Source organism: Pelophylax lessonae, assembly GCF_965119305.1.
Source record: "Pelophylax lessonae genome assembly, chromosome: 1".
Lineage (NCBI taxonomy): Eukaryota > Metazoa > Chordata > Amphibia > Anura > Ranidae > Pelophylax > Pelophylax lessonae.
In genome coordinates, this window is record NC_138768.1 from 30,336,701 (window position 1) to 30,352,211 (window position 15,511).

General features: G+C 46.5%; 1 protein-coding gene across 1 annotated transcript in view; it reads left to right on the forward strand.

The window, feature by feature from the left end:
* Positions 1-15,511, forward strand: part of LOC309567049 (vomeronasal type-2 receptor 26-like) — a gene marked incomplete at both ends in the record, with an annotated part of 114,992 nt that overhangs the window by 29,314 nt on the left and 70,167 nt on the right. The window contains one exon of the mRNA XM_082272371.1: positions 14,425-15,204. Coding sequence (XP_082128497.1) covers positions 14,425-15,204 — 780 coding nt within the window. The remainder of the gene's footprint in view (positions 1-14,424; positions 15,205-15,511) is intronic.

Below are 15,511 nucleotides of genomic sequence, written 5' to 3' on the forward strand. Positions count from 1 at the left end.
TTTGTCGCCAAGGGTGTGGTAGAACAGCGAGATACCTTTTACCGAGGGGGAGGAGGACGTGAGGAAGTTCCACACTGATAGGGGAAGCTTGATTTGCGGAGGGGGATGTTTGCGCATGAGACTTGCTATGCTGTTGTACGAGTACAACGTATGTGGAGATAGGCCAAATTCCGAGCGTAAGGCCTCAAACGATTTAAGGGAGTTGGACTGGAGAAGCTGGTGCACTGTGTTTATCCCCGCTGCTTGAAAGTTAGCGAGGTTTGTGTAAGGAAGTAGCGTACGAATCGTGGATATTGGGAGCTGGACGGATATGGTCTGGGACGTAGCAGGAAGCTGCTTAAGAAGGGATCTCCACGCCGCCAGTGTGGCTTGAGTGGGCAAGGGCAGAGATTGGATATCTAGCGGTTTCCACATGTCAGCGAGTAACAGGTCAGAGAGGGTAGACGTTTTGGAAAGGGTAGACTCAACAGAGACCCATGGGGTAGTAGGGTGGTCTGCAAACCAGTGGCGCAGAGATGCTAGGTGGGAGGCAGTGCAGTAATCAAGTAGATCAGGGAGCCCTAGGCCACCTACCGATTTGTGTTTGATCATGTGGGAACGTGCGCATCTAGCCCTCTTCTTTTGCCATATAAACGCATGCAACATTTTGGAAAAGGGAAGAATGATCTTTTTAGGGAAGGGGACAGGAAGAGTGCGGAACAGGTATAGGAGCTTAGGTAGGCAGACCATCTTAAATGCGGCTATGCGCCCCATCCAAGACAGTTCGACCGATTTGAGCTTGGCAATATCTGAAGTGAGCGATTTCATGAGGGTGGAAGCATTCACAGTTACCATGTTAGACGTGGGGAAGGTCAAATCAATACCCAAGTAATGCAGGGGATGAGTGGTCCACGTGTAAGGTAATGTGTCCTGTAAGTGAGAGCGTGCAGTAGGATGCACTCCCATGTTTAGTATCACTGGCTTGCTAAAGTTAACCTTGTAATAAGAAACGTTACTGAAGGATTGGAGGATGTTGTGTGCGGCAGGCAAGGACACAGTGGGGTTTGTGAGGCTTAAAATTACATCGTCCGCAAAAAGCGTGATGACATGGTGGGAATTGGGGAGTTTGAATCCTGACACTAAGGGGCTTTGTCTCAATTGCATCGCCAGCGGTTCAATTAGGAGATTAAAAACCAAGGGGGACAGCGGACAACCCTGACGAGTCCCGTTGGAGATAGAGAACGATTTAGAGAGCGTGCCAGCAGATAGTACTCTAGCGGAGGGGTTTGAATACAGAGCAAGGATGGCGGATAAGATAGGGCCCGAAAAACCAAATTTCTGTAGAACGGCATGCATGTACCCCCAATGAACGCGGTCGAACGCCTTCTCCGCATCTATAGACAGTAGAAGAGAAGGCGTTCGAGCGCGCTCCGCATGATGCATCAAGTTAATCACGCGTCTTGTAGCGTCCGGGGCCTGCCGACCTTGGACAAAACCCATCTGATCCGCACCTACCAAGGTGGGGAGGACTGTGGCCATGCGATTCGCTATGATTTTAGCATAGATTTTAATATCTGTGTTGAGTAGGGATATAGGCCTAAAGTTTGCCGGTGTATCGGGTGTTTTCCTTGGTTTGGGTAAAGTAGTAATGTTTGCCTGGAGCATTTCAGATGGCAGGGATCCCATGGTTATAGCTTGTGCGAAAAGGGATAGCATGTGAGGGGAAAGGATATCTTGCATAACCGCATAGTATTCATTAGTCAGTCCATCCGGCCCCGGAGATTTATTGGAGGGCATTGACCTAATAGTTTTGGACAATTCTGAGGGGGAGATGGGACCATTAAGAAATGACAAAGAGTCCGCAGATAAGGACGGGAGGTGAAGGTGATGGAGGAAGGCCTGTATGTCCGCATCCGTGGGTTGAGGTGTCGAGGTGTCAGTATTTAAATTATAAAGGGCACTATAATAGTCCGCAAAAGCATCTGCGATACTTTGGGGATGGGAATGTTTCTCGTTAGTGTGAGGGTGTATAATAGAATCAATTCTAGTTCGGGTTCGCCTGGCTTTAATGCGAGAAGAGAGGAATTCGCCAGCTTTATTGTGCGATGAATAATAGGTCATGCGTAATCGTGCCAGCAGTTTGTCATGTTGCTCGGTTAACAATCTGCGGAGGTCGGCGCAAAGGGAAGTCAACCGAGAGGCATGGTGCAGGGAGGGGGATTTCTTGTTCAGCTCGTCAAGGGAGTGAATCTCCTCAGTGAGGCGCTGAAGGGCAGCATTACGTTTCTTTTTCAGCCTAGAGCCTGCTTGAATTAACATACCCCGGATGAACGCTTTATGCGTGTTCCACAGGGTGGAGGGGGAAGTGTCAGAGGCATTGTTGTTAAGAAAGAAATCTCGCAGGTGCTGTCGTAGGTGTTTTAGGGAGGCTGGGTCTGAAAGAAGGGAATTATTGCACCTCCAAATAAAGGAGGTTGTAGAGGGCGGGCTTGTAGAAAGGGTCATATGGACCGCAGCGTGGTCTGACCACGTGATGGAGTATATGGAGGTATCTGTAAGGAAGGGTAGCGTAGCAGAATCCACAAGGAACATGTCTATTCTGGAGTATGTGTTATGGCTCGCGGAAAAGAAGGAATAGTCCCTCTCCTCCGCGTGCTGGTACCTCCAGACATCATGCAAGCCTTCTGAGTGTAACAACGAAGCCAGGGATGGGGGCTTGGATTTAAGCCTAGCTGAAGAGTCCAGGGCATGATCGGCAACCAGATTAAAGTCCCCACACATTATCAATTTACCTACTGTCAGCTTGGATACCTTGGAACACAATTTACGCAGGAAAGACACTTGTCGTACATTAGGAGCATACACATTGACAATAGTATATGGACATTGATTGATAGTGCAATTGATAATCAGGAAACGGCCTTCCCTGTCCTCCACCAATCTTTTTTTAGCTGTATAAGAAGCCTGGAACACATGCGGGTAGTCGGGGTGGGTACAACGGGGAGCGTGCCCGATCTGGAAATGAGTCTCCTGTATCGCCAAAACATCGACTGTAGCTGCGCCAGCCTCCCTCCACATCGAATGACGTTTTGCGGGGTGGTTCAACCCCTTAACATTCATGGAAAGGAATTTAACAGCCATCTAAGTTCCAGAAAGGGTCCATGCGGACGTAGATGGGCCGGGAGCAAAGGGGACAAGTGGCACTTGGAAGGGTGAGGAGAGTCTGGTACACCCAGTGGAGGATACGGGAGAAAAGGGCTATGAAAACAGTACCTGAGAAGTTTTCCAAACCTGGCTGTAGAGGTGACCAGTGCGAGTTTGTAAGGTGGATAATCACGGAAGTCCTTCTGTGAAGTTCCAAGGGCATGGTGGAAGCGAGCAACTTGGTGTGTATATTCGTCCGGGAACAGCTGAGGAAGGTGAAGACTGCATATGGGCAGAGAAAAGGCACATCATATGGTACGGCAATATTGGTAATACTGAAGACAACAACAAAACAAACAAAACAAAAAGTCAAGGAATAAAAAGGACATGGCCCCTCAAGACCAACGGGTAGCTGTAGCTACAAAAACTGTAGGGGGAAAAGAGCACGGTGGGGTGTGCACCCTAGAAGCCGGGAGGGCCGGGCACGCCCGGCTAGATCTTGCAGTGAGTGTCACTTGTGGCGGCTGCGAGATCTTGAGGATCTGGATGCAACTTGTCATTCAGGTTGTACACGGGGAGGTAATGGAGGTAGAGCTGTAGCGTTCGATGGACCTGCATCGTCGGGGACAATACCCCATTGGCGGAGCAGGCGCATTCCCTGTTCGATGGTGGTGACCTGAGAAGAGGAGCCCTGATGGGTTATGCACAGTTTCGCCGGATACTTCCACTTGTAAATTATCTTGTGGTTGCACAGGGCCTTTGTTACTGTGTTGAGGTTGCGGCGTTGTTGTAAGGTGTATTGAGAGTAGTCGGGTAGTACTTGGACCGCTGCTGCTCGTTCCGGTAGATGGTCCCTGCGCCAGAATGCGTCCAGGATCTTCTCCTTTGCCTGGAAGAAGTGGATACGGAGCAAGACGTCCCTAGGAACATCATTGGGGAGAAAAGAGGGCTTAGGGATTCTATGGATCCGGTCTATAGTCAAGTCAGAGTTTGTCAATGCAGGTACAACTTGTTGGAAAAGATCTCGCACAAAGTTAGGAAGCTGGTTAGGCATAACCGTTTCCGGGATGCCGCGTAGTTTCAGGTTATTGCGTCGGGACCTATCCTCCAGGTCCGCAAGTTTGGCCTGTATGCGGCTGATATCATTTTGTTGGGCAGTGTGCGAGTCCACTAGAGTGTTGTATGATACGGTAAACTCATCCATCTTACATTCAATTGTATTGACCCTCTCTCCTAGGCCATGCAACTCTTTCTGACAATATGCAATGGAGGAAGATACTGTAGCCTGCATGGACTTGTGCATCATGGACAGCATGTCTTTTAAGGCACTATCGGAGATAGGTTGTCCCGTTGTGGGGATAGAGGCAAAGGGGTCCGGTTCAGGGACAAATGACCATGCACTAAGCGTGGCAGAGTCCTGGTCACTCACCTCCATATTCGTGGGGCGAGATGTGCGGTGTCCCTCCTCCCACCGCAGCTTCGATTTCGCCGGGCTGTGGGTAGATGGAGTGGAGGGGGAGGAATCGGCAGAGCGCGCCAGCCTCATCTGCTTGCCAGCATCGTCCGTGTCTCGGCGCGCTGGTGACGTCACTGCTGCGCCGGGGCTTGTAGACACTAGAGGGCGGGTATCGTTCTTGCGATGCAAGGCTCCGGCGCCATTTTGTGTGTGACTCGAGGCCGCCGGATAGAAGAAGTCAGACAGCTTAAGAACCGCCGGCGGGTCTGTTTTTCGTCTCGCCATGTCCGTCGGTTGCAGGGAGCGTTCCCCCAAAGATCCGTGTGTTTGTGAGGTAAAAACACTCACTCCGATGGGCCGTAGATACGGATTGAGCCGAGCGTGCAGCGGAGCTCCTCTGCTAAGCGGCCATTCAGTCCGGCGGTCGCCACGCCCCCATCAACCCTGGTATTTTTTTAAACCGTGGACGGTTGGCTTTCCGATAAGGGTGGTCCCAGGAGCGGATTCGCCACGGGATCACCCTTCCGGGATGGCGGAAGAGGTGACCCCCTCCCGCCGCTTACCGGAAGCATGACATGTTGGGTATCTATTATATCTATTATTATAATATTATCTTTCACATTATGGGAAAAAATTGGGCTAACTTTACTGGTTTCTTATTTTTTTATTCAAAAAAGTTAATTTTTTCCAAAAAAATTTTGTTTGGAAGACCGCTGCGCAAATACGGTGTGATAAAAAATATTGCAATAATCTCTATTTTATTCTCTAGGGTCTCTGCTAAAAAAAAAAAAAAAAAATATATATATATATATATATATAATGTTTGGGGGTTCTAAGTAGTTTTCTAGCAAAAACAACTTATTTTAGCTTGTAAACACCAAATGTCAAAAATAGGCCTAGGCAAGTGGCTAGGATGCATGATGGTTCTCCTTGGATGTTGGGCCCCTCTATATGGCTAGGCTGTGAAAAGTCTCACACATGTGGTATTGCCATACTCAGGAGGAGTGGCAGAATGTATTTTGTGGTGTCATTTTTGCTGTGTACATGCTATGTGTTAGGAATATCCTATAAATTGACAACTTTTTGTAAAAAAAAAAAAAAAAACGTTTTTATTTTTTTCCCACATTTTCCAAAAACTTGTGGAAAAAAATGACATGTTCAAACGACCCATAATGCCTCATAGAATATACGTTGGAGTGTTTGCTTTCCAAAATGGGGTAATTTTGTGGACTTTTACATTGTATTGGTGCTCTAGGGCCTTCAAAAATGTGATAGGTAGTAAGAAAGTTATATGTGTATTTATGCTCCTAGAACGCCTGAAGGTGCTACTTGGATGTGGAGTCTCTTTTTGTGGCCAGGCTGTGTAAAAGTCTCACACATGTGGTATCACCATACTCAGAAGGAGTAGCAGAATGTATTTTGGGGGTGTCATTTTTGCTGTGTGCATGCGTGTGTTATGTGTATGTGTTAGAAATAGCTTATAAATTGACAACTTTGTGGGAAAAATAAGAAAAAAACATTTTTTTCTTTATTTTCCCAAGAATTGTGGGAAAAAATGATAACTTCAAAAAACTCACCATGCCTCTTACTAAATACCTTGGACTGTCTACTTTACAAAAAATGGGTAATTTGGGGGGTATTTGTACTGTCCTGACATTTCAGGGCCTCAAGAAAGGAGATAGGCCATCAGTACATCTGGTGTGATCAATTTTCAGTAATTGGTACCATAGCTTCTAGACTCAATAACTTTCACACAGACTAAATAATATACACTAATTTGGGTTAATTTTACCAGAGATATGTAGCAGTATAAATTTTGGCCCAAATGTATGAATAAAAATTCATTTTTTGCAAAATTTTATAATAGAAACTAAAAAAAAGTGTTTTTTTTTTCAAAATGTTTGCTCTTTTTTTGCTTATATCACGAAAAAAAAAAAAAAAACCCAGTTGTGATCAAATACCACCAACAGAAAGCTCTATTTGTGTGAAAAAAATGATAAGAATTTTGTTAGGTTACAGTGTAGCATGACTGAGCAATTGTCATTTAAAGTGTGAGAGTGCTGAAAGCTGAAAATTGGTCTGGGCAGGAAGGGGGTCTAACTGCTCTGTATGGAAGCGGTTAAATATTGTGCTTTGGGGATCCCCTTAATGTGCCTATAAAGTCGCGCATTTGTACGATGTATGTAGCCTGCTGCAGCAATACTGACATTTCTAAAGGAAAAAATGTAATTTAAACTTGCTTGCGTCTGTAATGTATTGTCGCCTCCCAGCAATACAGATAAAAAAAAATGAAAAAAAGGGCGTGGGAACAGCTCTTTTATAGGAAAGGGGTGGGGACACCCGGTTACATCACTCACACCGCCCCTTCGGACGTCACGTGCCATCGGGTGATGTGACCGGGTGTCCCCGCCCCTTTCCTATAAAAGAGCTGTCATGGCTCAGGCGGCTCATTAGCTGAGAGGCGTGTGAAGAGGCGGGAGCGTCTTTTTTTCTTTCAATTTTCGGGTGTCGCGGGCGCCGTGATTGATGATGGATTTACATCGGGGAAAACTATTTATTTTTTTTTTTTAATAAAGGACTTTTCAAAAACTGGCTTTTGTGTTTATTTTTTTGTATACATTTTTGGTGAATGGGTAGGGGTATAATGTACCCAATATCCATTCACATGGGGGTGGGATCTGGGGGCCCCCTTGTTAAAGGTGGGCTTCCAGATTCCAATAAGCCCCCCCGCAGACCCTGACAACCACAGCCTAGGGTTGTCTGGAAGAGGCCCTTGTCCCCATCAACATGGGGGCAAATTGCTTTGGGGGGCACCCCAAAGCACCCTCCCCATGTTGAGGGCAAGTGGCCTGGTATGGTTCAGTAGTGGGGGGCGCTCACTCATCCCCCCACCATCCTGGCCAGCCAGGCTGCTTGCTCGGATTTTAGGGGGGACCCCACAACTTTTTTTTTTTTCAATTTTGGCGTGGAGTTCCCCTTAAAATCTGTACAAGACCCAAAGGGCCTGGTATAGATTTTGGGGGGGACCCCATGCTGGTTTTTTTTATAATGTAATAGGGTTCCCCTTAACCACTTAAATATAGGGCACTTTCACCCCCTTCCTGCCTAGACCTTATTTCAGTGCACATGGGTGTCTATGGAAAATTTCAGTCAGCTTGACATGGCACTGCTCCCTACGTATCTTTAACATTGGCGTCTATGGGAAATCTCGGTCGGCTTGACATGGCACTGCTCCCTGTCTTAAACATTGGCGTCTATTGGAAATTTCGGTCAGCTTGGAATGGCACTGCTCACAATCTATAAGTGACAAGGACACAAAACTTGGGGAGTACTGAGAGGGGACCCAGGACTACAACATATCTGTAAAATTGTTGAATATCCGTGCTCTCAGAAATTAGCAGCCAGCATTAACCACGATGTGATACAGAAATTAAAAACAAAAATGCAGCGTTCATAAAATAACATATGGTGTAAATGAATATATAAATAAGAGTCCACTTCAAGCTGGCGTAATGGGTTGTATAGTCCACCAACAACACCCTTAATATGTGGCAACCCGTCTAAGTGATAACAGGGACAGTGAAGACCTCCACCACACACAAAGTAGAAAGCTGGCCTCTTACCATATGGGTATGACCACCGCTCTCACAATGGTCATACAACGCTTGTTGTTATAAAGCTGGATACTCAGACGACCCTGAAAACTTCCTATAGGTGCTCCCAATCCAAATGTCGAATACCAGAGTAGAAATAGTCAGGCACCATCACTCTCAAAAGTTAAAAAACAGGGGGAAGACCATGGTGAAGTACGTTTCCACAGGAGTATATTTATTAAAGGTAAAATGCACTCACCAGATACATCATCATAAAACAGCCTTGAATCAGTAAAACCGCTATAGCAGTGAAGCACTTCCAGCTTGTGACGTCGACCCGTGCTGAAGCTCCGCCTACATGTTTCGCAGGCAACTGCGTCATCGGGGGGGGGAACAACATATTTATACATTATAAAAGTGGGGTATGCCTGTTCACTACGCTGACTGTACTACAGTAAAATAACTCAACACACTATCCACTACTACCTGCAGGGGCGGACTGGGCCGGGGGGCCGGGAGGCAATTGCCCTCCTGGCCGCTCTGATGACTCCCAAAAAGGGCCGCTTGCTCCACACTGCAGACAGGCATCACACCCGCCGGCCGCCGCTACACTGTGTTGTACTTGCAGAGCTGCAGCGCAGCGAAGCGGTACGAGTATACACTACAGCCGTCAGTACAGTGCCACATCCCCACTCCACAGTCATTGGTTGCCCGGACCACGATCATCCCTGCAAACAATGACATTGCGTGTGCGCCCCGCCCCCTGCTGTTTACTCTCACGACTCCCGGCCGGTCCTGAGGTGAGACGTGACGTGATGTCCCCGCCCCCTGCTGCTTGTCATCTCTTCCTCACTCTCTCAGCCAGGCGCGAGGTACAATGTGATATGCATGCCCTGCCTCCTTCAGGACTCCCGACACAGCTCTCGGAGCCTCGGTATAGCTTGTTGCCTCTGCTGGCTCCCGCTCCCTGCCTGTCTCAAGCCAGGTATGTGGGGTGTTTACAGAGGCACGATGATCAGCACATTTACTCTTAAGGTGCACACTGATGGGCACATTTAATGTAAGGTTCACTCTGATGGGCACATTTAATGTAAGGTTCACTCTGATGGGCACAACAAAATGTGCCCAGCAGTGTGTCTCTTAACATAAAATATGCCCATTAGTGTGAACATTTACATAAAACAAAGGGCGCTCTAATGGAATTTTTTTTGTTAAGGGGCTCTCTGATGGGCAAATTTTATGTTAAGGGGCACTCTGATGGGCACATTTTGTTGTGCCCATCAGAGTGAACCTTACATTAAATGTGCCCACCAGAGTGAACCTTACATTAAATGTGCCCACCAGAGTGAACCTTACATTAAATGTGCCCATCAGAGTGAACCTTACATTAAATGTGCCCATCAGAGTGAACCTTACATTAAATGTGCCCATCAGTGTGCCTCTTAGGAGAAAATGTGCTCATCAGAGTGCCCCTTATTTTGTTAAGTTCACTCTTCATTAATGTTAAGGGGCACTCTGATGGCCACATTTATTGTGAGGTTCTCTCTGATGGGCATAACACAATGTGCTCATCAGAGTACTCCTAATATAAATGTACCCATCAGAGTGCCCCTTAATATAAATGTACCCATCAGAGTGCCCCTTAATATAAAATAAGGGGCATGCCAATGGACACATTTTATGGTAAAAGGGCATGATGATGGGAAAATTTGTTAAGGGGGCACACTGATGGGCACATATTATGTTAAGGGGGCACTCTGATGGGCACATCTGATGTGATGGGGGACACCTGATGTAAAGGGGCACTGTGATGGGGCACACCTGATTTGATGGGGACACCTGATTTAAAGGGGCACTCTGATGATGGCACCTAATGTAAGGGGGCACTCTGATGGGGACACATGATGTAAGGGGGCACACTGATGGGAGACACCAGATGTAAGGGGGCCTTCTGATGAAGAAACCTGATGCAAGTGGGCACTTTGACGGGAATACCTGATGTAAGGGGGCAATCTGATGGGGAAACCTTATATAAGAGGGTACTCTGACGGTGGCAACTGATTCATGGGGGTCACCAAATGTAATGAATTACCCCCGGTAGGGGCACCTGATGTAAGGAGGAACACAATTGGGGACATTTACAGAGTATTAGCAGAGTGTGTGGAGGAAACAGTAAGAAAAAGGCGGCTTGCGCCAAAAAATAAGGGAAAGAAGACATGTACAATCTTTCATTCATTGTGATTCGGACCTCGGGCGGAAAAAATTTTTAGCGACCGGACCTCCGTCAATTTTAATTCACTACCCCTGCACTACAGTGTGTGTGCTCCTGCACCCAGCCGAACACATTCACTTCCTTGTTAGGCGGGGCGATCTCTGCCTGACACTCTGCCTGACAGGAGCTTGCTATTCCCGGCCCGGTGTGATGTCATTTAGAAGCCGGGAGGCGGGAAGAAAGAGCAGAGGAGAGTGCTGCTGCTAAGACCTGCGAGGAGCCAGTGAAGCCCTGTGTAACAGTGCAAGTGAGTTTGAAGAGGCTGACACTGTACACTTTACCTAAGACACAGCGAACTGGCTGGGTAATTTACAATGCTGCTTGTAATATGCAGCATGGAGGGGGTTAATGTACTGCTACTGGCCACTGGTGCATTAGTGACCAGTGGCAGTTAATTAACCCCTTTGTGCTGCATTAGTTGCAGTGGCACCAGTGTCAGTGTTAATTAACCCCTGTATGATGCAGCATGAAATGGTTTATAAACACTGACACTGGTGCCACTAATGCAGCACAAAGGGTTTACATAATAACTGCTACTGGTTGCTAATGCATCAGTGGCCAGTGGTGTATTTTATTTTTGTGCTGCCCTAGGCAAGACTAAAATCGGGCACCCCCACCATCTACATTTGTCCCACTCGAGCCGCAGTATACTGTTCTTGTCTCGGGGTCTGATGAGGAAGCCACAGCTGTTCACAGACTAGTGAATGGCTGCGGCTTCCTCATCAGACCCTAAAAAAGGGGGGGCAGAGGATGGGGTCAGCAGGGCAGAGGATGTGGCGGCACTGGTGGCCACTGATCAGGAGCAATGATGAAGCTGCACTGATATGCGACACTGATGGGCACTAATAGGCAGCACTGAAGGGCACTGATTGGGGGCACTGAAAGGCTGCACTGATGAGGCTGAGCTAATGGGCACTGGTGAGGTTGCATTGATGGGCACTGATCAGGCTGCATTAATGAGCACTAATGAGGCTGCAGTGATGGGCACTGGTGATATTGCATTGATAGGCTCTGATGAGGCTGCACTGATGAGGGAATGGTGAGGCTGCATTGATGGGCACTGGTCAGGCTGCATTGGTGGACACTGGTGAGGTTGCATTGATGGGCCCTGATGAGGCTAAGCTGATGGGCACTGTTAAGGCTGCATTGATGGGCACTGGTGAGGCTGCATTGATGGGCACTGGTGAGGCTACATTGATGGGTACTGGTGAGGCTACATTGATGGGCACTAGTGAGGCCGCATTGATGGGCACAAATCAAGCTGCATCGATGGACACTGGTGCGGCTGCATTGATGGGCACTGATCCGGTTGCATTGATGGGCACTGATCAGACTGCATTGATGGGCACTGGTGATGCTGCATTAATGGGCACTGATCAGGTTGCATTGCTGGCCACTGGTGCAGCTGCATTTATGGGCACTGGTGAGGCTAAACTGATGGGCAATGATGAGGCTGCACTGATGGGCACTGGTGAGGCTAAGCTGATGGACACTGGTGAGGCTAAGCTGATAGGCACAGATCAGACTGCATTGATGGGCACTGATCAGGCTGCACTGATGGACACTGGTGACACTGCATTGATGGGCACTGATGAGGCTGAGCTGATGGGCACTGGTGAGACTGCATTGATGGGCACTGGTGAGGATGCATTGATGGGCACTGTTGAGGATGCATTGATGGGCACTGATCAGGATGCATTGATGGACACTGGTGAGGCTGCTTTGATGGGCACTGATCATGCTGAGCTGATGAGCACTAGTGAGGCTTCATTGATGGGCACTTATCAGGCTGCATTGGTGGACACTGGTGAGGCTGCATTGATGGGCACCGGTGAGGCTACATTGATGGGCACTGATGAGGTTGCACTGATGGGCACTGGTGAGCCTGCAATGATGCATTATTTTTGTTAAACCTCCTTGTTTGCCATTAACATTAAATTATGTTACCCCAATGTATCATATTTATCTTGCATCATAACACCAATATCTATTATAAAACCAGGTGGGCATGGATGGTGAGCTGATTCGGTGGTTCAGTGGGCCACTTGACTGGACTTGCCCCCCAGGCCTCAGGCTGCCAGCCCTCCCCTGACTACCTGCCTAACATCTATTATCATACACTATACACAGCTGCTGTGTAAGCAGCAGCCTTATATAGTGTGGGGCATGGACTTAGCCCCTGAGCCATGATTAGCGTAAGGCAGCCTGCCTTTGGCCAATCATGGTTCTGACAGGATACTGTGATGTGATTGGCCAAAGCATACAGGCCATGTGCATGCTTTGGCCAATCAATCATCAGTAATGTATTCACTGCATCAGCGCAGTGCATTATGGGGTGCTCATCAGTGGGCAATCTCATTTGTTTGTGTGTTCAGCGAACACACGAATAGCTGATGTTCAAGTCAAGCCCATCCCTAATACAAAAAAAAAACAGTGTGGGGGTCCCCCCAATCCATACCCAGACCTTCGGGTCTGGGCAGCATGTTTGAGAATGGATTTACATTGGGGGACAGACACTATTTTTTTAATTTTTTAATAAAGGATTTGTCAAAAACTTGTCTCTTGTTTTCATTACCTTTTGTACACTTATTTGGTGAATGGGTAGGGGTACTATGTAACGGATATTCATTCAAATGGGGGCAGGATCTGGGGGGCCCCCTTCCTAAAGGGGGGTTCCAGATTCCGACAAACCCCCCCACCTGCAGACACCCACAACTACTGGCCAAACAGTTCTGGGGATGAGGCTCTTGTCCCCATCAACATGGGGTGAAGGTGCTTTGGGGTGGGAGGGGCAGAGCCCCACTGCCCCAAAGCACCCACCCCCCATGAGGAGGGCACGTGGCATGGTATGGTTCAGGAGGGGGCGCTCTCACTCATCCACCTCTTTCCTGACCTGCCAGGCTGCATGCTCAGATAAGGGTCTTGTATATATTTTTGGGGGACCCCACACCATTTTTTTTTATTTTGGCATGGGACCCATCCACAATTCATACCAGACTTTATTTTCTCAAAAGCCAGATTAATTTGACTTGTATTAGCTTTTTTCTCTTTAGCAATGTTATTTTTGCTGTAGCGTGTTTTATGAATGCTACAGATGTGCTCACTTTACAGGCTCACTAAGGGGACCCTCAGGCACTATATTTAAAGGATTTTTTTTTTTTTTCATTTTTATGGTTTCATTTAAAGCATAATTAAAATGACTGTTCTTGAAATCTTTTTTAAAAAACATTTTTTTGGATTGATACATGTCCCCCAGGGCAATTCCCAGACCTCCATACCCCTTTTATGGCCAATTACTTACATATAAGCCTTCAAAATTGGCATTTTTGCTTTTTCCTGTTCGGCTCCCATAGACTTCAGTGGGGTTCACCATTCGAGTTAGAACTCATGTCTATTCTACAGATGTATTCCAAACTGGATTGTATTGTGAATGGTCACCACAATGTGCTCCACTTCAAACTTCCTACTAGAAGGTTTAACCCTTACAAGCATCTTAGCAAGCAAGCCTCCCTTGGGCAACAGATGGCACTTCACTGGTAGTTCTAAGAACTTAGTATGTATGTAGTTTCCCCTTCTCCTCAATCCAACACCATGTATACACTCCCCAATTCCATGAATGAGGTATAATGCACACAGAAAGAGGAAGGAACTTCTCATTGTGCAACTTCCATAAAATCCAAGTTTTTATTTAAAAGAAATATACCTACAAAAGGAAAATTAAAACAGGGATTCAGAGTATCTAACAGCGTCTGGTGCCCCTGTGGGCTGGGCGTGCTGAAGTCACCTCTACTACTACCTCCCAACTTTTGTTTCATCCTAGAAGACTTTGTCACTGGGGCAACTGGAAAGACTTTGTAAGACTTTGAACATTTTTGTTTTGATGCACATGTCTCTAATGGTAATTTCATTGGCAGCTGGATATGAATATAATCAGAAACTATAGTAACATCATAAATAATAGTTATTCCTCCTCTTTTCAGATCAGCTATGGAGCCACCGATTACTCATTAACTGACAGACATCTTTACCCACATGTTTTCAGGACCGTTCAGAATGATTATGTCCATTATTTAGCAATTGCCAAACTAGTGAAATATTTTGGCTGGACGTGGGTTGGAATACTTTTATCAGACAATGATGCTGGTGAGAACGAAGCACAAATTCTGAAGAGACATTTGGCTTCCCAGGAGATTTGTGTTGCTTTTGAAAAAAGAATAATTATGAATGATGTTACAATGGATCAGTGGGAAGACACACTTCGTACACTAAATTGTAAAGTTTTAATACTTTGTGGTTCCCTCACAAACAATGCTCGGGCATTCATTTTGCGATACACTAAGATCAATAGAAACAATATGCTTATCCTTCCCCTAAGCTGGACTTCAAGTGAATTCAGGTTATTAACTGTTTTCATACATTTTATAACAAGTTTGTCTATAGTGTTGTTTGATCCACCAATTCATAGAGGCGAAAGTCAGTTTGATGACAATCTATTGTCAAGACATTCACAAGCTGGGCTGCTGCTGGATAATGTGATCATTACATTTCATAATATAACAGCTACTCAAAATGGAAAAAACATTTATTTCCAAAATGTTCCTGTTTTTAGTGAGAATGCAGTTAAAGGCTTTGTTTCTATTGACAAAAGGCGGCTTTCCAAAGAATCTCTACGAGTGTATATTGCAGTACAAGCCATGGCTGAAGCTATGCATTTTTTCAACAAGCTTAATCATAGTTTTAATATTAACAGATTTAAGCAGGTAAAGGCAATTTGAATTTTATTTGTTGGATGAGCGCAGGCCAGTAGAGGAATTGGCAAAGAGAGTTGGTGTTTATTGAGCCATTGGTAAGATAGATGAGTCTGGTAGTAGCCCTATAGATGGGATAACCTGTGTAGAGGTAGGCCAATGAGGGGGAGGTCGCTATAGTCAAGGTGAGGGATAACAAGTGAATTAGTAGCTTGGTGATGACGTTGGTAAGAAGGGGTGTATTCTGGAGATCTTAAGGAGGTTGAGGCAGCAAAATGTGGACAGTGATTGGTTGTGGAGTCAAAAGGAGAGGTCAGAG